Source organism: Tinamus guttatus, unplaced genomic scaffold (assembly GCF_059628265.1).
Source record: "Tinamus guttatus ecotype Peru unplaced genomic scaffold, ASM5962826v1 Tinamus_guttatus_pri_ptg000079l, whole genome shotgun sequence".
Taxonomy (NCBI): Eukaryota; Metazoa; Chordata; class Aves; order Tinamiformes; family Tinamidae; genus Tinamus; species Tinamus guttatus.
Window position 1 is genome coordinate 4,000,602 of NW_028288613.1, and position 26,280 is coordinate 4,026,881.

Below are 26,280 nucleotides of genomic sequence, written 5' to 3' on the forward strand. Positions count from 1 at the left end.
AAGCCTAAATCTGATTTTCACACTTGGAAGTTGGGTTATTGAGGGTCTCCTGAAGAAAGAGGTGTGCTCAGAAATTCTAGTTCCCTTGACCTACATTTATTCCCTTAACCAATTTGATATCTGCATATATAATTGCACCATTTTAGAGATAAAAATCCCTGCCTACAGATAGAAGTATTTTCAATTGAGATATTTTTGAATCCAGAACATCCAGAATGCATGAAAGTTGTTAATTCATCTAAATTTTGAAATCTACCTATTGCCAGATCTTGAAGGCACTCCAGTAGTTCTGAGCACTCATGAGTATCCCCTTGTGTTTTGTATCTGTGATTCAGCCTCTGCTTTGTTTTATAAAAATGCTTTGCTTTAAAGGCTGATATTCTCTTTACTAGAAGGTAATATGCTCTATTTTGACTGCTTTCCATATTTTTGGAGATAAATATTAATAGTGTTAATAATTTGATATAACTCTCATTCCTAATTAGACACTTAAAGTTCAGTCCATTTAAGTCCTTTGACTGATGTGTTTGTTTTTTCGTTTCTTGCCCTATTTGTACAAATATTAATCAAACAGATTGGGTTCGTATTTGCATAATGCTCATGCAGGACAAAAAAGAGAGAAAAAAGCAAAGCACAAACCCACCTCAACTAAATAAGGAAAAACTTTTGCAATCAAATTAAGTATAAAACAAGAGAGCTAGTTAGTAAATCCATTCATATCTTTAATATATTGCTGCGTGGCCCTCAGAAGATGTTAAATGTGTAGTTTTTATGAAACAAATCATACATTATAAACGTGTAGCCTGATCACTACGACTATTTCAGACATAGTGGCTCTAATTGCTTAGAACGAGCAATCCAAAATTCTCATTTACTCATTTTTATAGTTGAAGAAGAACAAATGGTTGGCACCAAGTCTTGGAAAAGAGAGCAATCTTGAGACTGTTTGACTGAATTTGCCCAGAACTGCAGATTTTATTCACTTTTAGCTCATAACGGGGTCTTACCAGCTTACCAGAGGTGGATAATTCAGCAGGTAATAGACGCACCTCTAGGCTGGTCTCTAAATTTTCCATTATGTAGATTTTTGTGCCTAGAAATGGCAACTAAAAGAACAAAAATCAGCACATCTTCTTGAATAGGAAGGAATATTTCCCTTGCACTTCATATACTTCACGTAAGTAGTTTGCATTTTATGAAGTACAAAATGAATTTTGGTTATTATGAATAAAAGCCTTTGAGGATTAGCATGCATTAGGCACAGCTGCATTTCTCTAGTCCCTTTACAGTATTCCTTAATAACCAAAAGGTAGCTAAGCTCTCAAAAATGTAGCACCGGTGTCCTGATAAATGTTGATTACATAATTTGTAATTTTGCCGTTTGGATAAAATCATTCCACTTTGTACTGTTATTGAGGTATCAGGCAGCCTGTTTGCTTGTGCAATGACACGGATTCCAGCGGGAAATCCAGCTTATTATTACTTATTCATTGGAATGACCACAAAATACACATTTGCTGATTTGGCTTCTTTTTAATATACCCTTCCGATGAATATTTTTGTTGACAAAACCAGTGTCCAGCTCTCCCCATTGATAAATAAAGCTTAAATAAAGCCGGGCTGTGCCACCCCGGACCCGTTTGCAAAAGCAGAGCAGTTGGAGGCCTTGCCAAGGGCTCTCCTGGGATGGCTCCACGACGATCCCTGTTTGTGTAATGAAATCAGGAGCAAGGGGAGGCCGTCGTGGTGGCTGTCGGGGCTCCCCTGGTGTTGACTTTCAGTGGAAACACCACATTTAATAAACCTTTACCCTCACACGCTCCTCCTCGCGTTGGGCTGCCCGGCTCCTACGGGCTCTGCTGCTGGTGATTTGGGGGCTTATTTTGTTTAGGGAGTCTGAGGGCTTCTCTTGAAGCAGCTGGCTGGAAACGGAGATGAAGGAAATCTTAATTCACTTTTATTAAAAGATCTGCAGATTTATTGTGAAAAATAGAATGCAGATGTAAACTGTACCTGATAAAAGAATTAAATGTGTGTTTAACCTCCTTTGTTGTTTGTTCAGCGCTACTGGTACTTGACCTCTTTTGTTTTTGAGACTTTTCTCCTTCTTGGTACTTCTATGTTTTGAATTTTACTTAGATTACAAAAACAAACTGTGTTGATGTTTTTCATCTCAAATACTTACCAAATCCCTTAGATTTTACAAAATATTTAAAAAGTAATCTGCAGACTAAATTCTCATTAAAAACTTTGCCCTTGCTTTGGGACAAAAGTTCAAAGAACTTTGTATTGTTTTTTATTTGGAAGTGTGAAAGAAAAAATAATGTGAAGTACTTGGCGACCTCACTGTAAGAGTTTTTTTCCAAATTTTAACACGGTGAGTGAAAACACCTTAAATATTTTTCTTATTTATATTGTGTCAGAGGAAAAATGTCCCAAACATGGATGAAAATAAAATCTTGGAGAATGTTTTTTATTGACGTCTTGTTTGTATTGCGGTGAGGTGACTTTGTAGAAGAAACCACATAATCCATTTTTTAGCTACGCTAATTTTCATTATTGCTATTAAAAAAAATGGATTATTTAGAGATACTTATCAAAATGCTATTTTTTTTAGTCTTTCTTTAATTAGAGATACCTCTTAGGTATGTAGTTTAAACATTCATTTCCAAATGGAACATTGCTCTTTGGAATTATATGTTAGGATTATTTTATATGCTTTCCTGGAAGTATCAGCTGGGTTCTAAGTAGCTATAAAAAGAGTAAATCAAATATTGAGAATGAATAAGGAAGGAATAGTGAATAAAAATGCCTGGCATCCTGCATTCCAAATAACGTAGTGTTAATGTTTTCCCTGTTTGGCCATTTCTGCTATTTCTAGGGGGTTAAACGGAGTTGGGAAAAAAGGGCAGGATGACCAGGATGCTAAGAAGTGTGGACTGATTTCCAAAAGAGAGCAAGAAAAGAATTTAGATTACCTTAGGCTGAGGAAGATGTGATAAAATACCTATATACCCTGAGTATATAATGAAGAAGGTGATGTGGGAATGACTGCAGCATTTCCCTAGAAAAGAAATAACGGGCAGCAAATGCATCTGCAGGTTGCAGGTCTGAGGAAGGACCCAAGTCATTAAGTCCCAGAACTTCTGAGTATTGACCAGTTCCCGGAATGGTTGAGGTTGGCAGGGACCTCTAGGGATCATCTAGTCCATGCAAAATGTTTTCAGTTGATTTTTACAGTAGATTGAATTATTTTTGAAATGTCTTTAATCTGAAGTGAAATAATTTTCAAAAATGGTATTGCAAATCTGAATTTCTCCTATTGTAATAATTGTATCTGACTGTACTGTGCTATAATAACTATATCTGATATAAATATATCTTTCTCTTTTGGAATTATTTTGGGTTTATTCTCAATATTCCTGGTTGGCAATATATGAAAAGTCCACCTACAGGCAATTATTTTGGAAGACCAAATCATTTTAGAGGGCATAATGAAATTGGAATGAGTATCTCTTCTTAAAGTACAAGTGCTCCTTTATGGGAGGCGTTATCTGTCTGGGTTCCGTGAGATGCCCTTTTTTTTCCTCAGTCCAGAAATAAGAAAAGAGGAAAAAAAGAGGGATTTATGGTTGATTGTTTTCATATTGAGTTATTACCATTTTTAAGCAAGAAAAAAAAAAGGAAGCAAGTCCTTTATGTTTTAAAAAAAAAAAAAAAAAATCTCCTTTTCGATTTGCCTTTTTTGCCATATCACTGTAAGTCCTACGAAGACTGTTCATTGGGAAGCTCAGATACGTGTGTCTCTGTATTCCCACCTCCTCCTGTGAATCATGCACGGGATTTGGGTTTACCCATGGAGCAAACAGCATACCTTCCAAAGGAGAAAAATGTATGGCCTTTGGTGTATTTGGGACTTCTTTTAAAAATAAAGCGAGGCTATTGAAGAGCATCGATAGCTTGTTTAATTTTTACTTCTAATATTTTCTAACACAGCTCAGCGATACCTCTTTCATATATGTCATCACCTCAGTTCCCACATCTGCAGCGAAGTTTATTAGTAAGAGTCTAAATCTCAGGGGAAGAAGAAATCTAAAGAAAACCACCTCAGAGCTATTTCCTCTTTTCTTCATCTAAACAGGGAAATGTAGGAGGGACTATTCTGTGAGCACTAGATGAATCTCATAGTATTTTGAGAATCAAAGTTTTCATATGGCAACAAAAGAATATTGTCTGCCTTCAGTAGTAGGAATCTAAATAAATTTCTTCGGATCTCAGAAACTTCAACCAACTATTCCAGGAAAAGAATAAGGAGCTTTAAAATATGATAGACTAAAAGATGCTGTCCCCTATGTACTTTGATGAGATTCATGGAAGCGTGTTTTGACTGTCATGCCTTTGGACATAGATGGAAATTGCACTTCAAAGAGTGAAAAATAGATTGAATTCACAAGTAATTATGTTTTAATACCTTTTTTGTCTGACTAAAAAGGCATATTGTTTCCCAAACCCTTAAATTGTTTCATCTGTGCAATGGTGACTTAAATTGTTCTTTCAGCATTACGTTCACAGCCCTTTCAGCTATTTCTGTTTGAAGGCATAACGTTTCAAAGTGGTTTATTTAATAAGGCCATTTCCATTCGCTGTCTTGAGAGCATTTTCTAAAGTCTTGAGATTTAAGCTTATGCATGGGATTAGAGGAAATATTGTTCTAATTTAATATAGAAATTTGCATTTTAAAGGAAAACAGCAGTTACAGGTTGATGCTGGGTGTTTTTCAAAGTCCGAGTCACAGAGTGAGCCTGTTCTTTCCCCATGCAGTGACTGTTTGCAGTTGTTTCCTAAGTGAGAAATAAATGCAGAGAGTCATCAGAATTTAGCAGGAGGCATTCATGATTAAAGCCATATTTTAAAGAAATAATCAGTAAAGTGATGAGTGACTGGAGAGACTCATTTGTGCATTAGAATTGGCCACTGTTCACTGGGAGCAGGGCTGGCATTTCAGAAAGATGCTTCAGGCGTCTGATAACTGTTTGTGTTTGTTTTACTCATTATTAGACCATCATCTTACCCATCTCATGAAAGTTTTGTGTTTAGCATTTCATGTGCATAGTTGTGATTTGCTTTTTTTGTGGTATAACTTAGAGATTTCTGACTCCAATATTAAACGTGGCAGGAAATACAAAATAAATGATTTGTTTGCTGTAAACCTTGTCAGGAACTAGACAGCATTTGGAATATCTCTAAATTCAGCAGATGATTCTGCTGATCCTCCAAGATCGCATGCCTTGCTGCATGAAGCTCTGTGTATACATGAGGAATGTTATCGGAGCTTGTGAATGTGACTTGTTAAAAGGGATTTTTGTCACCCCACCATAGTCACAATAATTTTAAGTTCCTTCTCAGGCATCAGTCAGCTTCGCTGCACTACGTAGGTATGGAGATTGAGAGGTATGATTGAATAATTAATAGCTCCAATGTGTATTTCTGATGGAAGTCATAGGCCAATGAATCATCTTATTTTAGATCAAGAAGATATAATTAGAGGAGGTTGTCATGACTGAGCTAGTTATTCTCTCTGGACTTCATAGGAAAGTAAGTATTGTTATTTAGTTTCTGCAAATATCTGTAAAGATCTTTTTAATAAATCAATAAAAAACTCACTAATCATATTTATAAGCTGTTCTAGGATAAACTCCATGAATTGGAAAGGAAGTATTGCTATTTAAGGGGTAATGAACAAAATGCTCTCTCACCAGCACATTAAAAATAATATTTTGCTTACTGTTATATTCTCTTTTTCCTGTTAGAAACATTTTTTGTCTCCATTATTTGCTAGAATGAATAACATTTGGGACAAGCTGCTTTCTGAGGTGCTGAGGTTTTTAGTGTCAGTACCAACTCGGTAGAATCCTAGATGGTAACTCACGTATAGAATTTCAGTCAGCAAAGCCAAAACTTCTCTAATCCATCCTGGTCCCTATAGAAAGTGTTATTGAGATTTTACATTTATTTATTTATTTATTAAAAAAGTTAAGGTTAAGTTTGTATCCCTGATGCAACGCAGAAATTACTAACGGATAAATCCTGTGTTTACTGTGAAACTATTTCTGACTCATTTTGTTTAGTCTTGATTAAAACCATTCCTTGTCTATGGGAAAATCTGGAAACTTGTAACACAAGAGTGTTCTTGCACAACTGATATGGCTGTTCTCTTTTTCTTCCTTTTTTTCCCCCTCTTTCCCCTTGTAGGGTCAGTATAGGCCATCTGACCTGTTGTGTCCTGAGACGTATGTCTGGACGCCTATTGAACAGTGTCTGCCCCTGCTTGAGCATTCTAAATACTGTCGTTTCAACCAAGATGTAAAAGCAGGTAAGTGTATAAGTAACGAAGGGCCTCTAGGTTGCATGTCTTATTTTCACAATATATTCTTGTCATCTGCTGCTACAACGTTATGGAAATCTTATCTATAAAAAAAAAGCTCTAAAATGCAGTGCATCTTCAGCAAACAAAATCCAGAACACCTCCAGCAAATACAGTCCTGCTCACTTAGCAAAAAATAAGCAATAAAAACTTAAATACATTCCATCTTGTGGTTTATTTGTAGCTCGGAATTAACATATCTTGGTGTCTTCACATTAATATAAGTGTTATTCTGTGCACGAGTAAAAACAATCAAATAGTTATTCCTACCTTAGATTCTAATGTGATGAATGTATAAAGAAAGAAAGTTAGCAGCAATGTAGCTGAAGGAGAGGGCTTGAAGCGTAAAAGCATCAAATGTTAAGAAACAAACTGCTAGATTTGGAGCCAGAATCTGTCTGAAGAATATTTGAAGAATATAATAAATGGTAAAAACACCTTAAACATCTCAGATTAAGTTAGACATAGTACTGGGGTTTTTTTGTTTTATTTTTTACATTCTGTAAAAAATTTACTTTGTGATTTGCCAGCATTGAATGGTCTAAATTACTACTGACCAGAATATAATACAGTGTTAATACTATAAAATGATGTAATCAAATGAAAAAATCACATATGCTTGGTGCAGTTATTACCTCTGTGGGCTGACTCCAGGCTCCAAGGAAGCTCTTTCAAGTAGAGAATAGTTGGCGTGATGCTTGGATGGAAAGCAAAAATCTTTTCAACTTCTTTATTAATTACAAATTGCTGACTGTTCTCTTTTCAATTCTTTTTTGTTTCCATCCCGAATGTTGAGTAAAGCTGTGATATTCAGAGATGTTAGTCATTTTGCTTATAAGCACATAACACCATGATCTGTTTACAGCTGTCAAAAATACAGATTTACTTTCCTGGGAGACTGAGTTTCTTTGAGATCAGTTTCCTTTCTTTTCCGTGGCTTTATTTTAACATTTTCATCTGCTGGTTAGATGCCTGTTGGAAGGGTGGGATGTAAATATATGAAGGGAATTGGAAGAGAGATGACAAGTTAAGTGCAATTGTGAACTTCTGGGGACCCGCTTCAGTTCCGTGGTTTTCCTGCTGAAAGGATAATTTTCTGTGTTCAGATACAACAATAGTCAGGTTAAATACGCTTTTAGGTATAGATACTGATTTATATGCTTTTAGTAGAAGAATTATGATGAGTGATCTTTAAACATAGTGTTCTTTAGCAATACAGTTACTGCCACGAGATAGAGGCCAAAATCAACTAGGGAGGGTACACGGATCCTCTTTGAAGAGGTTATTTACCACTCAATTGATAAGTGTATTAAATGGGCAGGACAGAGTGATCAACTAGAATCATCACTAGATTGGTGATAGGAAATATATAACGTCCCAAAATGACAGAAGAAAGAAGGGAAATTGTTTTAGGGACTAATGTTTTGCAATATGTTCTTGTCATGCATAAAAAGAAAATAAAGCATTCACTAAAAACAAATAAACAGAAAGCCAAGAAGCAGGACAGTTAAACTCCAGCCTTTTTAAGGTGTTAACCCCATACCAGCCAAAGGGCATCGTCTTTTCCGTCTGTGAAATTCCTGTGGGGTATCAAGCATTTGGAGACTGCAGGACACAAAACTTTACATCTTTATCAGTCTCACTCTGCAGGCACTGCTAGAAATGTGACTTATGTCCTGTGGTTTAAGGAAATTGCAGCATAGCTGTATGTTGAAATGAACTGGACCTGCTGTAAGGTTATATTCCTTTGAGGTTTATATAGTTGCTAGCTGTTAGGAAGCTGTTTCTCAATGTTAAAATCAGTTTCCTCCTTATTACTTTATTTTATGCAATAGTTTAATTAAGTTACACTGAGTTGAAGAGAAAGCAATAAAAATGAAGGTATGCTGCATTCAGAAGTACTGGCACCATTTTATAAATGAAGGATGTTTATTAGGATCTTACTGTATTTATTACTGTGCAGTAGCCAGTCACCTTTTTACAGATACAGAAGGAGGTAGTGAAGGAGGGCAGTAATTAAAACAGGATTTGGATACTAGTGAATTCAGAGAGGTGAGACAAGGCTTCAGCTGCATTTTACTGAAGAAATATGCAGGCCATTAGCCTTCCCTTTGTGAGGATGAGCTATCCACAAAATGAAGTGGTGAGCACAGATAGGGGTATGATTATTTAAAAAAATATAAAAGCAAAAGAACTAACAGTGGCATTCTGCAGGTAAGGACATGCCAGTGACTGCACCTACACATTGAAGCTCATCACGAAAATTCAGTGAAATGACTAAAACACTCTTGGGCATTCTCTGTCTTCCGCTCTGCTCAAGTTCCTGGTAGGAGAGCTGCTCTTTAGGGCTTCATTTTGGTACCTCCACTAAGTCGTGTGTTATGGGCAGACACAAAAGTGTGTCAGGGGTAGATATACATTCTGGTTATTTCATGTCAAGTTCAACTTTTAGTATGTTAAGTGGAAAACCAAGGTAGCATTTAGATTAAATTGAAAAGCCTGGCATGGCATTTTGCTCTAAGGTGCAAGAATATGCTTGAAGTGCTCTGTAATAAAAACATAATATTAACATTTTCCATTTTCCTGAGTTGTTCAAATGGCAGTGAAAAGCTTTTGATATTTTTTATGCATTTCATACCAGTTATACTATTTTTGTCATTATAAATTGCTAAATACTGTATTTTACTAAAGCGATTTCAGGGGTGCTATGTTTTTATTTTTGTGCATTTAATTTAAGGGTGAATCCTAAACCCTTGGCAGCATAGCTTTGAAAATATTTGGGGCAGATTTACACGTCAACAACAAAGTGTAAATTGCCCTAGGGCTTCAAAGTTGCTGTTAGCCATCAGTTCTGAAGCAAAGCGACACAAAAAGTCAATTGTAAAGCAAGACAAATCTTTAAAACATTGTGACTTGAAATATGGCCACAGCATGAATTCCAGTTTGGATTACATTCTGGCGCATCTTTGCTAAATATTTGAGCTTTACAACTTTGTATAATTTGATACTCCTTTATTGCATCTGCCTTTGCCGTCCTGCGTGTAGCAGGGTAACCAGTTCACCTCACGCTGCGTCTCCTGCCTTCGGGGGCAGTTCGTGAAACATTCGCCTCGCGCTGGAAATTCCTTGCAGCTCCTTTTTAATCCCAAGTCACCTTTGCTGTCACCGGCGAGGACACCGCGACGCGCTGGCAGCTCCTGCGGGAGCCTCTCCCGGGCTCCGACCTCCGCATCCGTCCTGGGGGCCGCGGGATTTGCTGCTCCGTGTGACAGCGGTGACATCAGGCCGTCCTCCCCTATGGAGCTTCTAGGAACGTAATTGATTCCACGTTTTAATTACTTCTAGCCCCTAAATTGATCGCTATAATGTGATTTATTTAGCTGATAAGCTGCTGCCAATTGCATCAGAGTTGCTTATTGCATGAAAACACCTGCGGGTGTAATTCCCAACCTGACTGCTTGTTTTTCTACTTGTTTTTCTCATTGTCATATAATGCTTTAATGAGGACTTTTCCCTTCTTTTCTAAAGTTCTTTTAGTGCTTTCTACAATTTCCCCTTGCATACAGCTCAAATATTGTTTCAATTAATAGTAGTAAACTCTCTTTAACACCTTCAGAAATCTTTCTTTCTCCATCCCAGTGTTTCGAGCAGTCTCTCTATAAAACATAATCCTGTAACTCTTTTATTGTCTTTGATTCCATTGTAATTTTTTGTAGTAGATCCCTGGAAAGCAAGCCATTGCTGGAGAAATACCGGTATCATTTAAATCTAGCTCTCTGGTGCTATTTCCCCAAGTTAAGTAGATTAAATATATTAAAAGATAGCCCCTCATAAATGTACCTGGAATTTAATACTTACTGTTTTAAGTGCTTTCTAACAATAATATTCCTTTCAAATAATTCCAGAACAGTGGGCTGTACCTGAAGGTCCTTTAGCGAGGGTAAAATAGGAAATATATTCAAATTAATGTATTTGCAGATGAGTAGAGGCTTTTTTTTTTCCCAGCTTACTGTGAATAACAGTTGAAAGTCAGAAGTACTGTTACAAACTTGTGTATTACGCAGGAAGTATTTTCCACTGGCCCCATGATAAGTAATACTTGTAACACCGAATTTCCTCTGTCCTCTCTTTTTGAAGAATCTAATATTTGGTAAGATTTTTCCCCTTAGAAACCTTTTCTTTTTGAACAGAGATTTCAAACATTGTGATTCCAAAAGTTGCGATTTCCTCATAGAGTCACTGAACCGCAGAGCTGAGTGAGAATATGCTGGACGTTTCACTGTGCTTCTTGGTGACTTGCGCTTGCAGCTTTTAATTAAATGCTCTTTTCACTGATTCTTTTTTTTTTCTTAGCTAGTGCTTCACTTTAACTGTACTCTTATTCTGGTCTGAGGTAGTATTTTTATACCCTGAAGGATACTGATCATAATATTTCTTAACATATGAGCATGTTATGAAAGAAGCAATATGAGAAGAACATTTCTTTTTTTAAATATGTATTTTGATTACTGAGTATGGCTTATATCACTATAATACTGTCTGTTCCAGTTTTGCAATGATTTCCCATCTTTTGCTGGTTGAGCAAAAGAAAACACGTTCTAAAATCAGTAAGAAGCAACCTTAAATTCAAAGGTCAGGTACATTAGACTTGAAATTGGGGTGGGAACAATTCTATTTTCAGTAATTAATATCTCCTATGTAAATCTCAGTTGTAAACTATGAAAAAATAGCTTGTTTCTTCCTTTAAAATCTTCTCTGACTTAAAATCATTCATCATGAAACTCTGACAGGGTCACGTAAATGGCATGTAGCATTTCTTAAAAAATTCTGCAAGTCTGTAGTGTTGCTACGTTGCCATGGGGTAACCGGTAGGAGGTGGCTACTACTTTTGAGCGTTTTTTACATCTCATTTGAAAGCTGCTTTGTCATAAACCTTTTAACTCCCTGCAGATGGAATTTTAAACCTTTTACAGGTATTTTTCATGTGTGTTTTCATGGTTTTACAACTTTGAACACCATATTAATCTTAAAAATGATAAGATTCGTATAAGGTATCTTATTGCTTCAGAATCGAAAATTTAAAACTGAAGCCAAAAATCTGTTTTAAGTATGCAGATTTGGCTGTTTCTCTGAAAATAAGGAATTTACCATTTGCTGATCCTTGTCCTTTTCTTTTGCATTCAGTCTTTACTAGTAAATATAGATCTTGGAATTTCATTAAGCCAAATAGAAGCTTCGTTGCAGGATGCAGTCAAGGGTAGAGTTTTAAACTGGGAGTTTTCACCTCGCAGCCCTGAATTTTTTCCAAACGCAGCCCTTGACACTGTTTTTAGCCAGGATGCTACACGTGGTCTCTCCCTTTCACAGTGTTTCGGGTCAGAAGCAGCAGCCCTGTTGTGGAGCAGCCAAGTGGCAGCCCGCAAAGGCTAAAACATCTGAAAACCAAGGTTGGGCTGTGAATATAAACTGGTCCGCTTCTTCATAGGCAGGTTTTTCAAATTGTTTTCTCTGCTGTGCTATTCCCTTGAGATGTGTCAAGTAAGGAGATATTTTGTCTCCAAAATAAGGCTTTTTATGGCTCTTTTCATTTCAGTTTTGCACATTTTTCATGGTTTTCTGAGCTAGCTTTGCCTGCAGTGCAGAAGCACTAAACTTTGGTATTTCTAGACCGTAAGATCTAAACTGTAACTCATGCAATACGAACAATGAGTTTCTTGTTTCAAAGATGATGAAAAAACCTTTGCTAAGTAGCGAGCATTTCCAAATTGCTTTACCTCCTAAATTTATGATCTATCCCAGAGAGATTTATTTATTTACTTTCCTGCAGACTAACCTGGTACATTTAGTTTCTGGGTTAAGTGTCCTTCTCTGAAACCCTGCTCTGTGCAGCGCAAGTCTCTGCCTATGGAATCCTCCTGTAACCTCAAATCCATCCCTCCAACAAGATGACTACAGTAAAAGAAATATAAGCAATTTTCTGGAAGAAAATTACTGTGATGACCATATCCTTGTTTCAGAGATTAAGTGACATTTAAAGAAACTGAAAGTTATGGTCAGAGATGGTGTCATTGCGGAGTTTAGCAGGACTATCACATTTCTTCTTTGAGTTAGAAGCACCAAACTTCAGTAAGGCTTTGTACTCATTTTAAGAGCATTCTGTATACAGAATGTAAAAGAAGTATTTTCCCGTAATTACTGCTTTTCTTTAAAAAATGGCAATTGTCCTACTTTTTCCAATTTAAAAAGTTAAAATCAGTAAATTTTTTTTTATTTTTAACAATTTCTTTATCTATTTTCCTGTGAGTGGGAAAATGTACTTTAAAAGAAACTTAGCTTGCTCTCACATCTGGATTACATTACTGGCAAATAAATACTTTGTATGTTTTCAAGGGAGTGAGAAAACAGGTAACAGGGAGTAGGCACATGTCATACCTGGCCCTAAAAAATTTATCCCTGTTGGACATGGCCCGTGTTCCTCAGTTCCGCTGGGATCCAGAAACATCGTCGTAGTTTGTGATTTGGACAGAAGATTTTGCTTGCACTCTCATTTTCTAAGGCATATTTAGCAAATATTTTCAGGATTATCAAAAATCCAGATTCTGCATTTAGGAATAATTATATACAGCAGGTCTTTCTTGCTGAGCCCCAGTTTTAAATATCCGTATTGTCTTCTTTCTACTGTTTCCAGTAGACGTGGAAAAAGAATGCTTCAAGGACCTGAATTAGGACTGTCTTTTTTAATCAATATTGATCAAAAGCAGCTTGAACCAAATCAGCCACCACTGAAAGGCTGATTTAGTAATAGTTTGCTACAAAAAGCTTTGATCCGTAGCATTTTTTATTGTGATGTTGGCTTCAAGCCTGCTTAGAATTGCAGTGGTCTATTGCAGAGCTCGCTCTCCATTCTCTTGATTTGCAGTTTTACATGTGCTTGCTAAAGAAAAATGTGGGATCGCTGCTCAGATGTAGCTGGTTTTACTTGGCTTTTATTAGGTAATAAAAATAAAGATTAGTGTACTTAGAGAATAAAAATGTTTTGCTTTCAGCTTTGCAAAATAATTTTATTAAAAATGCTAATAAATTCTACATTGTAAAGGAAAATAATCAGAACATTGGCCTTTGAACCCTAAATGAGCATTTTGCTTTTGCTATGAATAAAAGCAGTAAAATAATTGTTCATCCTTATTTTATGTTGGTATTTCAGCAGGAACGCCTATCAGCATTTTGAAAACATGTTTTTGAAAACATAAACATGCTTTTGGAGTTTGTGTTTTTTAGGGTAGGTCGTTTTGAATGTGTAAAGAAATAAAAAAAAATGCATTGTGTAAGAATAGAGACTTTCCATTCTTCAAATTCTTTCTGGTCTCTTGAGTATAGAAGTATTTGTGGGGCTGAGTGCGGATGAGCCTTTGAAGATGGGTGTCCTGGTAGGTTATTGCTCAGTGCTGCTCAGCAGCCTTGTCCTGTGGGTTTGGTGAAGGTAGGAGGAGGGGGTCTGGAGCCAGGCCGGGATATGTAACTTATCTGATATCTGCCAAGATAAAACAGTAAGTGGAGGATTTTGAGGCCAAACCTACCTTTTTCCCTTTTTTTTTTTTTTTTTTTTTTTTTCGTCCTGGTACTTAGAGTCTAATTATTTGATATGCTTCATTTTTCCGGAGTGAAACCTCCAATTTATTTCACATTTAAAGAAGCCACGTCAAGCATACGCAGCAAAGTTCACTGTGACTCTTTGCCTTGCAAGCAGTTTGTTTTTAGCCGAACCTTTGGGCGCCTCGTGTTGCTGAACTGCTCCGAGCGCTGCTGCTCTTCCGACTGCGCTTCCCGTAGGAGCTCCCGGGATTGTGTCCTGCCCCGGCATCAACACCCTTCGTGCTCACTGAATGCAGATAGGAAGGGTGCAGAATGCATCTATGAACTGTGTTTAATACTGATGTGAGATTTAGAAAAAGATAATGTCTCTCTCCAGCAACAGAAATGGCACATGAGAACACCTGGATGCTCACACTTGGGCTTTCTTGGTTATTAAGTAGTTAAGTGATGTTGATGTTTTCGGTTTTGACGAGCGTTCATTTCCATCATGGTAAAAAGATATGTAAAAAAAAAAAAAGATGTGTGGATAAAGGCTATGTGAGGAGTGTGATAATTATTTCAGGGGTGAGCATGCTAGAAAGATAAAATTTAGCTCTTCAAGCATGCTGAGATATGAAAAAGGACACTTAACCATCCTAGTTATGCCCTGTGATGCCAAATCAATCTTTTCCATGTATCCCTTAGCCGCAACAGAGTTGTGCTTTCCTGTTTGTTGGGTCATTTCTTCTTTAAACAGTACCAGAGCCCAGTCTTCTTTTATTTTCCATGCAGTTCTCCTCAGTGCATTTTACTTAGGGGGTTTAAATGACTGAAGAAAGTATTTTCCGGCACTCATGTGGTGTTGGCACCAGGACGGTAGCAATTGAAGCTGACTAAATTCTAACTTACGGATTTGGGATTGTGGTGACAGAACTTCCTTTTCACTCTCCCTAAAAGCTCAGCAATGGACCTCAGATTAGTTTAGTGAAGACTTAAAGTTGTGGTAAAAGGATTCTTTAACAAATGGAGTTTATAAATTATATATGTTTTAAGTACTTTCACAGTCGTGTAAGTTTTTAGTTTTGGGAGAGTTGATGAACAGTGTTCACTAGAACAGTTAATCTTTGTGATGGAGTAGTGGAAGTTGTGAGGACCATTATTTCAAGTCTTACTGAAGGAATCTGGACTTGACCTTAATGTGTAGAACAAGTGTAAATACAACCAACCAGACATAAGCTCCTAAGACCAAACATGCTTGACTTTAAGCTTTTCTTTTACCTATTACCAAGTCTATAAGTGTATACTTTATGCATATAACTCACTGTCTTGTGTTTGGCTTAAAGCTTGTCTGAGGTATTCATATTATAGTGATTTTCAAGATATTTGGAACTATTAGATTTTCTTGATTACTCTGGGAGAGCATTCACCTGCCTAAGAGCAGTGTTAAAGAACTGAGCCAGGGTCCGAGTAAGGACTGGTCTACAGCATGGCTTGGCAAACCACACTTCTCCCCCAGAAAATACTTGGCAGCAGCATTTAGCAAGTTTGCTAGAACCCTGCTAGTAATAACTATGTTTAATATAGCTATAGAGGTAGAGCTAGCGTGATTCTGAGTCCAGGGAGGATAATGTAGCAACTGTGCTTGATGTAATGAGTAGAGGTGGACTAAGCCTATAAAAACATATGCTGAACAACAAGAGCAAAGTTCATCTGAGCCAGTGGAGGCTATAGGGAAATGGAAGGTACAGTAGCTTTAGTTACTATAAGAAATTGAATTTAGGGCCAGGAGTACTGCAAGCCAGAAGATGAACTCATTCACTGCATCAGGCTTTGGCGTTTTTGAAGAGCAACGAGTGGCAACTGTTAGTAGTGAACAGCTTTGAAAGCGCTTTTAGGATGAGATTTTAGGACTTTTTATGAAGGCTACGCTTGGCATAAATCCATTTCAGGACACAAACTAATAGTCTAGATGGGCGGTAAATATAAACTTTCCCATTTACGGAGCTAAAATAACTTTAAAGTTGTGTCACTGTGTCAAGCGAAGCTTGCATTCTTTTTCCTTAGTGAACTTTCAGAAAGGAGAATGGAACAGAAGATTAAGTAGAACGGGTAGAAAAACAACCCATCAGAAGGGTATTGGCCACACATCAAAAACCTAATGTACTTCAAAGAGCTAGAGAAAGCCAAAACAAAGTGTTTTTTACTTTGGTGTCTATGTAAAGCAAGTGCCAGCAAATAATTAGCGGAGAGTGCAATCTTTGCATGTACCGTTCAGTATTTCTTCCTCCAAACCACTTTTTTATTCTTAAGTTTTAAGCAGTACATTGTACTTTCAAGTTAGGAGTCAAAACATAGATAAAAGTAATGAAGTCATTTTTTGACTTTGTAAAATAGGTTGCAGGAGTTTTCACATACTAAATGCAGGCATTCAACTTACAAGTTGAATTCAATACATACAAGAAATTTATCTGTATGAACAGGGGGAGATGCTTAAAAGTGCCTTGTGAAAAAAGCATTTAATGACCAACCCGGTCATTAAAATGCACAAAGAAAACCCAAAATTAGTTCTAAGTTTTCTTATTATAAAAGTAGTATTTAAGTAGAGATCGATTTAACAACCTTCTTCATATTCTTCCAGGCACAAGCTATCTCATCCTTTCATTCTTGATTACTTAGGTTATCTGTGGCAAGTCCAAAGAGGAAAAATAGATACTAATAGATATAATAGAGAACAGAGCTATTTTTTCAGTCTTTGGAGCACTTGATGTGTATAAAACAAGAAGGCAAGACAGAACTTTGTGACCAATTCACTTGCCGGAACTGATCACACATCATCTGTATTTAGCATCTAACGCCATTAGCAAAGCTTATTGGAAAGTACTGTATGTACTGGGGTGCTCATGGTGTAGCTATTAAGAATATCTGGCTTTCCATGGCCTTTTATTTATTTATTTATTTTCAGTCAACTGGTTAATCAGCAGAAGACTTCACTGCAATTGTTTAAGTGAGACGAGGTGTAAAATGGATGCCATACAGATTCAGTTGAGGGAGCCTGAAATATTGTAACTTAAATGAAACAAGTGTAAGAACATATATTTTAGTTTAGGGATTGATACAGTGCATAAAGCTGAATATTGATTCTTACCTACACTGTCTTTCCAGTCAGAGTAGTCTCCTCATGCCAAAAAAACCTTTGAGCTTACATCCCAGACTGATGTTTTAGTAAGCATGGCTTCTCTTATAACTCAAGTGTATATACTTCAACTTTCAAAGTCCTATTTCAGCTTCTGTGTTTAAGCTAACTTACATTCATGGCTATTGACATCTGAAATTCAGAAAAATCCACAACTTTTTACAAGAATTTTGTAATAATTTTATCAATTTACCCTGAGGCAATTGCCTCAGGCATGTGGCAGAACAGGCATCTGTGCATCCCCTCTGCTTTATCCCAGTATTCATCTGTGGATTAGCTTGATTACTTCATGTAGTTTTCAGTATGTTACATATATTAAGATCGCAGTAACAATATATATAACTAATTTTTGTGTTTTCTGATTCTTTTTGCAGTTGATGAAGGTCATGTTAAGGAGCTGGGCAGAGTTAAAGTTCTTCACAAGAGAACCATAATGCCTTACAGCGTGTATAAGAAAAGAAGGAAGGGGCCAAGTGATGAAGCCAGTGTTCAGCAATATGCAAGTTTGGTCGGACAGACCTGTTCAGAAAGAATGTTGCTGTTTAGAAGTTGAAAAAGTCATTAAATGGCACTTGAATGGCACCATAGTTCATTGCACTGCCACTGGGTGATATGTAATATAGTTGTGTGTTAGTACACCTGTTAAAATAGCAGTATAAAATACAGATATATATCTAGAATGTTTGAATACATGGTACTTTATTTAAAGACAAACTCCATTAAAAGTTCTGACAATACAATAAGGTTTTAGCAATATAAACTTACATAAACATGCTTGCAATATATTTTAATTAAGTAGTTCTAGCCTTTCTTTGCATTTTGAATAACTCTAAACATCTAAGCAAGATGAAGAACAGGTGTCTTTTTTATAGAGACAAAGTTTACCTACATCTGGGCTAACAATATCTAAATTACAGATGTTTTCAGGTAGCACCTTGGATATCAATTATTAAAAATTGCTGTGAAATCAATGCTCCCATTTGTATGCTTCTGAATTATTGCAAGAGAATTGAAATGTGCAGTTACTTTCTAATATGGAATTGGCATTGATTAATTCTGCTTCAATAGTATATTTAAAAATAGGAATAAACAATATTTTTCACTGCACATTTTTCCTTTATTTGAAGTATCAGGTTAGTATCTGAGATCCTAATGAAGGTAGGAATTCACAGTAGATTCTTAGTGGCCAGGGAGGCAACGTGCTGGAGAACTTTCCCTTTTAGAGACGAAACAGAGCAGTTGCACTATTCATTTACCAAAGATGTACAGCCAAGCGGCACAGACTTTTTTTTCTTTTCTTTTTTTTTTTTTTTATATAAGCCTTATCCTTTGCCTGAAAACAATGGATATATTAATGCACGTCATTAATGTGGAATAATTTTCGGGAGGTTTATCTTGTAGCTTTTAGTGCACATTTCAGAACTGTGCTCCAAAATAACATGAGGTAAGAGTGCTGTTTTATGTTGCATTTTTCTCCTGCAGCACTGTATGGGAAAACTTTCATATCATAGAGGTTTTTAGTAACATTTGGAGCCCTGGAATTTCTGTATACTGTAACATCTAGTTTGTCCATGCTTTATCTAAATCTGTGACCACAGGAGAACCACCAGATATTATTTATGAATATTTTTATCTAAAGAGTGGAGTTGAGGAGGAAAGAGAAGAAATACTCTCTCCACTCAACGGATTGTCAAAAAACATAACGGTTTCTGGTCACACAGTATGTTGAAAGGCAATTTTTGCCCATATAGCCTGAAAATAAAACACATGAGGGAACCTTCAAATGTGATGCAAAATTTGGTAAAGGGTACAGAAGAATTCCACTATGCCTCTCAAAATCTTGAAGATTATGAAGACTATTTGATGATGCTGTGTTTCTTTTGAAATTAATAGACAAAATTGCTGTTAACTTTGGCTAGCATGGAGAGTTCTGAAGAGTTCCATTTTTGTGTCTAGCATTTGCTACTGATACGCCTTCCACTTATTTATTAGACTTTTTCTTGTGTTCTGTTTCCCTTCATAAGGAACTTTCAAGCCTACAATTAAAGTTAGGTATTTATAAAACTGAAAATTGACTACGGCTTGAAGTTGCCATTGTGACAACTACAGGAATACCTTGGAGATATTGCGGGTTTGATTCCAGACCACCACAATAAAGTGAATATCGCAGTAAAGTGAATCACACACATTTTTTGCTTTTCCAATATAAAGGTTATTTGTACACTATACCAAAATCCATTAAGCCTGCAATAGCATTATGTATAAAAAGAAAAATAATTAATTAAAAAATACATTACTGCTAAAAAGCAAAATGTTAAACATCATCTGTGCCTTCAGCAGGATGTAATGTCTTTGTTGATGATGATGCTTCGATGTTCATGGCTACTAAATGATCAGAGTGGTGGTTGATGAAGGTTGGGATGGCTATGACAGTTTCTTAAATTAAGATAACCATGAAGTTTGTCTCATTGATTGACTCTTCCTTTCATGAAGGATTTCACTGCAGCATGTGTTGTTGTTTGGTGACATTTTACCCACAGAAGAACTTCCTTCAAAAGTCAATTCAGTCCTCTCAAACACTGCTGCTGCTTTATCAAGTTTATTCAATATTCTAAGTCCTTTGCTGTCTTTTCAGCCATGTTCACAGCATTTTTACTAGGAGTAGATCCCATCTCAAGAAACAACTTTCTTTGTCTTTAATCATAACATTGCAGCAATTCAGTCACATCTTCAGGCACCACTTTTAATTCTAGAATTACAATTCTCTTGCTGTTTCCACCACACCTACTGTTCCTTCCTTCACTGAAGTCTTCAACCCCTCAGAGTCACCGACGAGAGTTGAAATCAGCTTCTAAACTCAGTTAATGTTGATATTTAAGCTTCTTCCCAATGGTCTTACCTAGAATGCATCTAGAATGGTGAATCACCACTTTCCAGAAGGTTTCCGGTTTACTTTACACTGATATGTCAGAGGAATCTGTGGCAGCTAAAGCCTTGTAAAATGTATTTTTTTTAATAATAAGCCCCCAAAAGTCGAAATTAGGTCTCAACAGTGGGCTTAAATAGTTGGTAAACCATGTTGTAGACAGATATGCTGTCCTGCAGGCTTTGTTCCATTTGTAGAGCACAGGCAGAGTAGATGTAGCATGATTCATAAGGGCCTTAGGATTTTCAACAGGGTAAATGAGCATTAGCTTCAGTTAAAAGTCACCACCTGCATTAGCCCTTAACAAGAGAGTCAGCCTGTTCTTTGAAGCAAGGCAGTGACTTCTCCCTAGCCATGAGCATCGTAGATGTGATCTTCTTCCAAGATATGGCTGTTGGGTCTACATTGAAAATCTGTCGTTCAGTGTAGCCCCTTTCATCAGTTATCTTAGCTAGATCTTGGATAACTGGCTACAGCTTCTACATCAGCACTTGCTGCTTCACCTCGTGTGTTTTTGTTGTGGAGATGGCTTCTTTCCTTGCACCTCATGAACCAGACTCTGCTAGCTTCTCTCAGCCTTCACAGAATTAAGACAGTTAGGGCTTAGGTTTTGGCCTAAGGGAATGTTGTGGTGGGTTTGATTTTTCTACCCAGACCACTGAAGCTTTCTCCCTATCGGTAACAAGGCTGTTTCGCTTTCTTATCCTTGGTGACAAAGTGTTTGGATCAAGAGGCCTACTTGTCGGCCTGGCTGGGCTGTCAAACCGCCTTCCTCGCTGAGCTTAATCATTTCTGGCTCCTCACTGAGAGTCATGCGACACTTCCTTTAGCTTGAGCACTTTGAGGCCATTTTGGGGGGTCTTTATGGGCCTAATTTCAATATTGCTGCCTCTCAGGGAGCAGAGAGACCTGAGGGGAGGGTGAGAGACAGGGGAACAACCTGTCGGCAGAGCAGTCAGAACACGCAATGTTCACCCATCAAGTTCGCCATATCGGCACCCCAAGACAGCTACATCAGCAGCATCAAAGATTACTGATCAGAGATCACCGTAACAGATAAAATAACAATGAAAAAGTTTCAAATAGTGCGGGAATTATCAAAATGGAGGCACAAAGCGGGCCCTTGGTGTTGGAAAAACAGTGCCCAAGAACACAAAACCTTCAATTTGCCAAAAATGCAGTGTCTGCAGAACGCAGTACAACGAGGTGTGTTTGTAGGTGGTAAAAGGCTGGTTCCAGCCAACTCTAAAGATGGTGCTTCCACCTTTGGGCCTACCCTGAAACCACAGCATGGCCAGGGAGGCTCTTCATCTACTGTGCTGAGATCTGACTCTCTCTTTTAGTGTTATTTTAGAAGGCAGTTTAGTGCAATATTTTTCAGAACCGATTACTATTATTTTAAAAATGGAATAGAGCGCTGAGGATGAAGGTCTGGAAGGTTTGCCGTTGCCTTTGGTCAATTTACCACTGTTTTTTTTCTATTAAGTCTATTAATTTTTTCAGACAAATTCACCACTTCTATTTTTATTTTATTTATAAGGTGCTGTCATTGTGAATTACTAAGTTGGAGATATTTAATTTAGTACAAAATATTTTATGCAGGAGTGAGGTTTTTTTAGTTTAATTAGTATGTGATAATTACTCTCCCAAAATAAAGTTGCCTTCTTCTATTATTTGTTGCTAAATGAGCATTAAAAGGTGGTAAGAAAATGCAGAGCTGCTACCAATGCTAAAAAATACCATGCTTTGTTTTAATTGGAAATAACTGGGGAGCTTGTTCATTTCCAGCATCAACAAATTTCAGTAAATGCAAAGGAATTCGCATGTAGAGTTTGTAATTGCTTTTCAGCAGGCCTGTTTGACATGTAAATATAGAAAATAAAGTTATTTCCAGTCTCGGTGAATTATTGTAATTACTAATAGCTCTGAGTCTATCAGATTCTGCCTTACTTTTGCTAAACTACGAGGATAATTATTGATGCCATGTCCAGTGAACAGCAAAACCAGAGAAGTCAAAGAAGAGCAGTAATTAGAAGGCATGCTTATCAATTCAAAAACTTATGCCTATATCTTAAAACTGAATTTCAGTTATGGCTAGTTATGGTAAATGCATAGTTTACCTGTATGCTTTGACACGAGTTGCTGTTCTCTTGTGAACAGAATAAAATAGGCCTGTAATTAGGCTGTGCCATTCCCAGTTGGTCCAAATTTGCTTTCTCTGAAATAAGGAGTCCAGCAAGCAGCATGCAGGTCTGGATTATGTTTTCTTCTCCGCAAAGCAGGCGCCGATTTGTTTTCCTACTGAATGGGGCACAATTCCAGCTAATTCTGGAGTCCTGAATGCAGCTTCTGTCCAAGGCCAGGCCACGGTGGCTCGTGGCTCTGTGTACCAGGGCTCACAGGGGTCCAGGAGACGCGTTGTTCCAAGGCTTCAGTCAGATTGGATTTCCTGAGGACGTGTAGCTTTTTCTGTGCCATTGTTGCTTTGGGGAGCCTACATGCAGCACATTTTGAAATTTTATTGTCCTTTTTGCCAGGTGATTTTTGGGAGCTCTCAGTCTGATTTAGCACTCCCAAATTCACTGTCATTCTGGACATCCCAGATGACCCTTCAGTTGTGTGTTACATACCTCTCCATCAGTCTTTCCCTTTCTTTCCTCCTTTCTATCTCCCCTAAAAGAAGGGTGCCCTTGAAAGGGAGTGAACACCACAAACAACTCTTAAGGCAGAGATCTTCACCGTATTTCAGGGGAATCTTCAGCGTTTCCCAGAGCATCGTGGGCCCATAAACCAGATATGTTTATAGAGCTGCATCTTCAGAGCTTGATTACAATGTCACATATCACACATGGAAAGCAAACTTTGGCAAGTGCAAACTGGCTTGCTCAAATCCTCTGAAGCGATGGAGCTTTTCCAAGCCCTGGCTTTGGTTATCGCCGGGGGGTTGGAGCCGTGAGCTGCGTTCCACAGCCAAGCTGGAGAAGCAGCGGAGGAGGCTGCAGGAGAGAAAACGCCAGCGTGGCAAAGGCAGGAACTGAACGGGGCTGCTCCTCCAAGAGGAACGAGCAGGCGGGGAGCCAGGCGACCTGCTTGGAGCAATTGGACAGGCTTCGCTCTTACCAGGTAAGCAAAATGCACAGTGGCAGCAGCTACCCTTTCTACATGATTTTTTCTTTTAAAGCAGGGTATTTAAGTGCCCAAGTACACAAACACCTACAAAACTGAAGATGTCAAGAGCAGAACTGCATAACCATTAAGTTAATGCAGAAGAGGATGTTAATGTGTGATGTAGAAGCCAAAATACATTGTTTATAGGATACCAACAGTAATTTAACTTAATATAACACAATAACTTGTGTTGTTGCATAGTATCCAGGTGGTATTTATGATCAATAAATTCCTAAATAAATAAAAATTCTCTACCTTACTACGCTATATGCATTTCGTAGCATATTTGAAGGTCATCTTGCAATTTTTGTTTCCAAAGAGTATTAGCATATATATGAAAGTAAATACATGAAGTTATCATATAAAAATTAAGAGCATGTTACTTAGTATTACATTAATATTTTATTAAATATTAATATTGGCAATATATTCCTATAATTAACATGTTAATATTTAATATATTAAAATTAATATTAATGTGAAACATTCTGGAGTCTGAAACCAGTTACAAATCTCCTTAGGTAAAACGAGTAATGAACGTTGACATAAAATCTCAAGAACTTGCTTTTTTGCTATTTTGATGCTTAAATTTATAACATAAACTTGTTATAACTATTCCCATCAGCTGTATCTGTGCTTCCCATCAATTCTTTCCACTTTACTTTTAACACATGATACAGATGCCTGCTGAAAGTCCTGTCAGGAGATTGGTATCAGGACACAAGAGTGTTGGAAGGTGCTTAGTGAGAAGAGAGGAGCGTTCACAGGGGTAGTCAGTGTCACATCTGTTCCTTGGAAAAGGCAGGTTTTAGTTTTAGGCTGTTACACTTCCAGGTAAGTGCATCATACTTCACGTGCTTCGCCTTCTCTGTTGCATTTGATTACCGTGGTCCAGGAGGCATGTATGGCATTGTAGAATATTAAGGAAAAAACTCAGTAGGAAGTTTCATTAAGGAATGAAATTGCATTAATTCTTTCGAATTAATCATTTCATAGAGGTATAGGAGCAGAAAAGTATTTGCTGGGTGGGACTGCAAAGAGCCATTTGGTGCTTCTCTCCTGTTCCCTTCTGCAGGCTGAGGCAGGGACACACAAACCATCCGTATGTGATGTTAATCTAACTGTTTTCAAACAACCCTCCCCAAGTGTAACTTTTTTTGCAGTTTCACTGTCTTTTTATAATTAAGAGGTTTTAATACCTCCATACTTTTTATTCCAAATAAATCTGGTTGGTTTTGCCCTAGCCTAGTGAATGTGAAGCATAATCATTTGGGTTCCTCTTTGCAACTGCTCTAAACATTTTAGATGATTAGGGTGTTTTCCTAACCTAAGCAAACCAATTTGCTCCCATCTCTTCAACAGCCCTGTTTTCTAAATATTTGATTGCATCCACTTACATATTCTCCCATTGGTCCACATCTTTTTCTGGTAGTGCCCCAATAATTGAAGGGAATAAATATTGCAGTGTTTTCATCAGCTAATGGTGAATGTGCAGCCACCAGAGGGCAGGTTCCAGCTTGCGTAGTTCATGGTAGCACTAAATGTTAGTTAATTCTGACAAACACTTGTCTAAATACCTAAATCGTCCCCATCTTTTTTCAGAATCTCATTCTTTTTGGTTTTGTTGCTGTTTTCTTCTATTTGCTCTACTCTGGTTGTGACATGTTAGGAAAAAAAAAAAAAAATGTCCGGAGACAAAGCTCTTTATTTCATTAATTCGATGAGGCACAGATTTATTAAAAATTAGGATTAAAGTTATTTCAGGCAAGCATTCTAGATTTATTTAGCATGAGGTTCATCAGTTGACACATACTACTAAATATTTCTAAAATTAAGCACTGTGGAGCATTTCAAGAAGGAAGCAGCTGACAGAAATACCTGTCTTGAAATACCCTTGAAGTTACTAAGATTGAGTAACTTTTACTGTTCCTTTCCGTGTTGTAGATTCATTAATAAATTGATCAAATTGCGTTCAGCATAGCCTTAATAAAGTTTAATATTGTTAATCCACTGCTCATTTTGTGCTTTTTGATGGCAACTGGATTTTCTGAGTGGGACTGCAACAGCTAAATCATGTCGTCTTAAGAGGAAGTACTAGCTCCAAAACGAATAAAACAAGCTTACTTCTTCTGGTACTTGCATCAGAAAAGTTGTGTGTATTGCAGTCATCAACAATTAACTGAGCAGTTGCATTTTGGGTTATTTGTAGCATGACAATTTTCTTGTTAAGGCCCTCTCAGCAGCCAAATGGTCTTTTAAATCAAATACATATTTATGAGAAATTGAGGACCACATTAGGGGAATTTCTAAATTTTAGAAACTGGACATATCTTTGCTCTCTCGTGGTGGTTACTTTGCCTGCATAAGTGCAATCATAGCCGTAACAAAGATGTTACTTGCCAAAAGGGAAGAGTGAATATACGCAGTACAGATGGATTCAAAATAACTACCCAAGGGAGTGAAGTTGTCAAAATATAATTGCCTTATATAAAGGCAATTTTATACATGAAATATACATATTTGCACTTTTTATGCATGAAGATTTTGAGTTTAATGGGTCATTTTTTTCCACTCACATCTCCTTTGGGGTTTTTGCAGTGTCCTTTTCTGGGGTCTTTTTGTTTGCTGGCTTGCTTAGGTTCTCTCTACCACCACATATGAGCCTCTCTTAATTCTTTATATCCTTTAGAAGCTGATAACGTTTATCTGTAGCTAATGATTCAAAAGTATATGCAGTCAGGTATGTGTGTTCATTATTACCTTGCAGAGTGACCTCTTAGGCAGGAAAGAGAGACCACATTGACATTTCCAGTTAATAATCTATTGATTTATGGTAGAAAACAGAGGCAGTCGACAGGACAGCTGTAATTGTTTCAGTAGGTCCCATGAACAACACGTTGTACATTGATCCAAAAAGCCTTGGAGCTAGAGCTCTACAATGTCACGGCTCTCCCTGTGGGCACCTTGATTTTTCAATTTGCCGGCACTTCAAAGTGC

The 26,280-nt window shown here is 37.3% G+C and overlaps 1 protein-coding gene across 4 annotated transcripts in view; it reads left to right on the forward strand.

Moving 5' to 3' along the window:
* ATE1 (arginyltransferase 1) overlaps positions 1-18,229 on the forward strand; it is a 59,447-nt gene extending 41,218 nt beyond the window's left edge. For all 4 annotated transcript variants that reach the window (XM_088520068.1, XM_088520070.1, XM_088520066.1 and 1 more), the window contains 2 exons: positions 6,253-6,373; positions 17,564-18,229. In XM_088520068.1, the coding sequence (XP_088376194.1) occupies positions 6,253-6,373; positions 17,564-17,742 (300 nt within the window). In that variant the 3' untranslated portion in view covers positions 17,743-18,229. The remainder of the gene's footprint in view (positions 1-6,252; positions 6,374-17,563) is intronic.
* Positions 18,230-26,280: the final 8,051 nt, after the last annotated feature.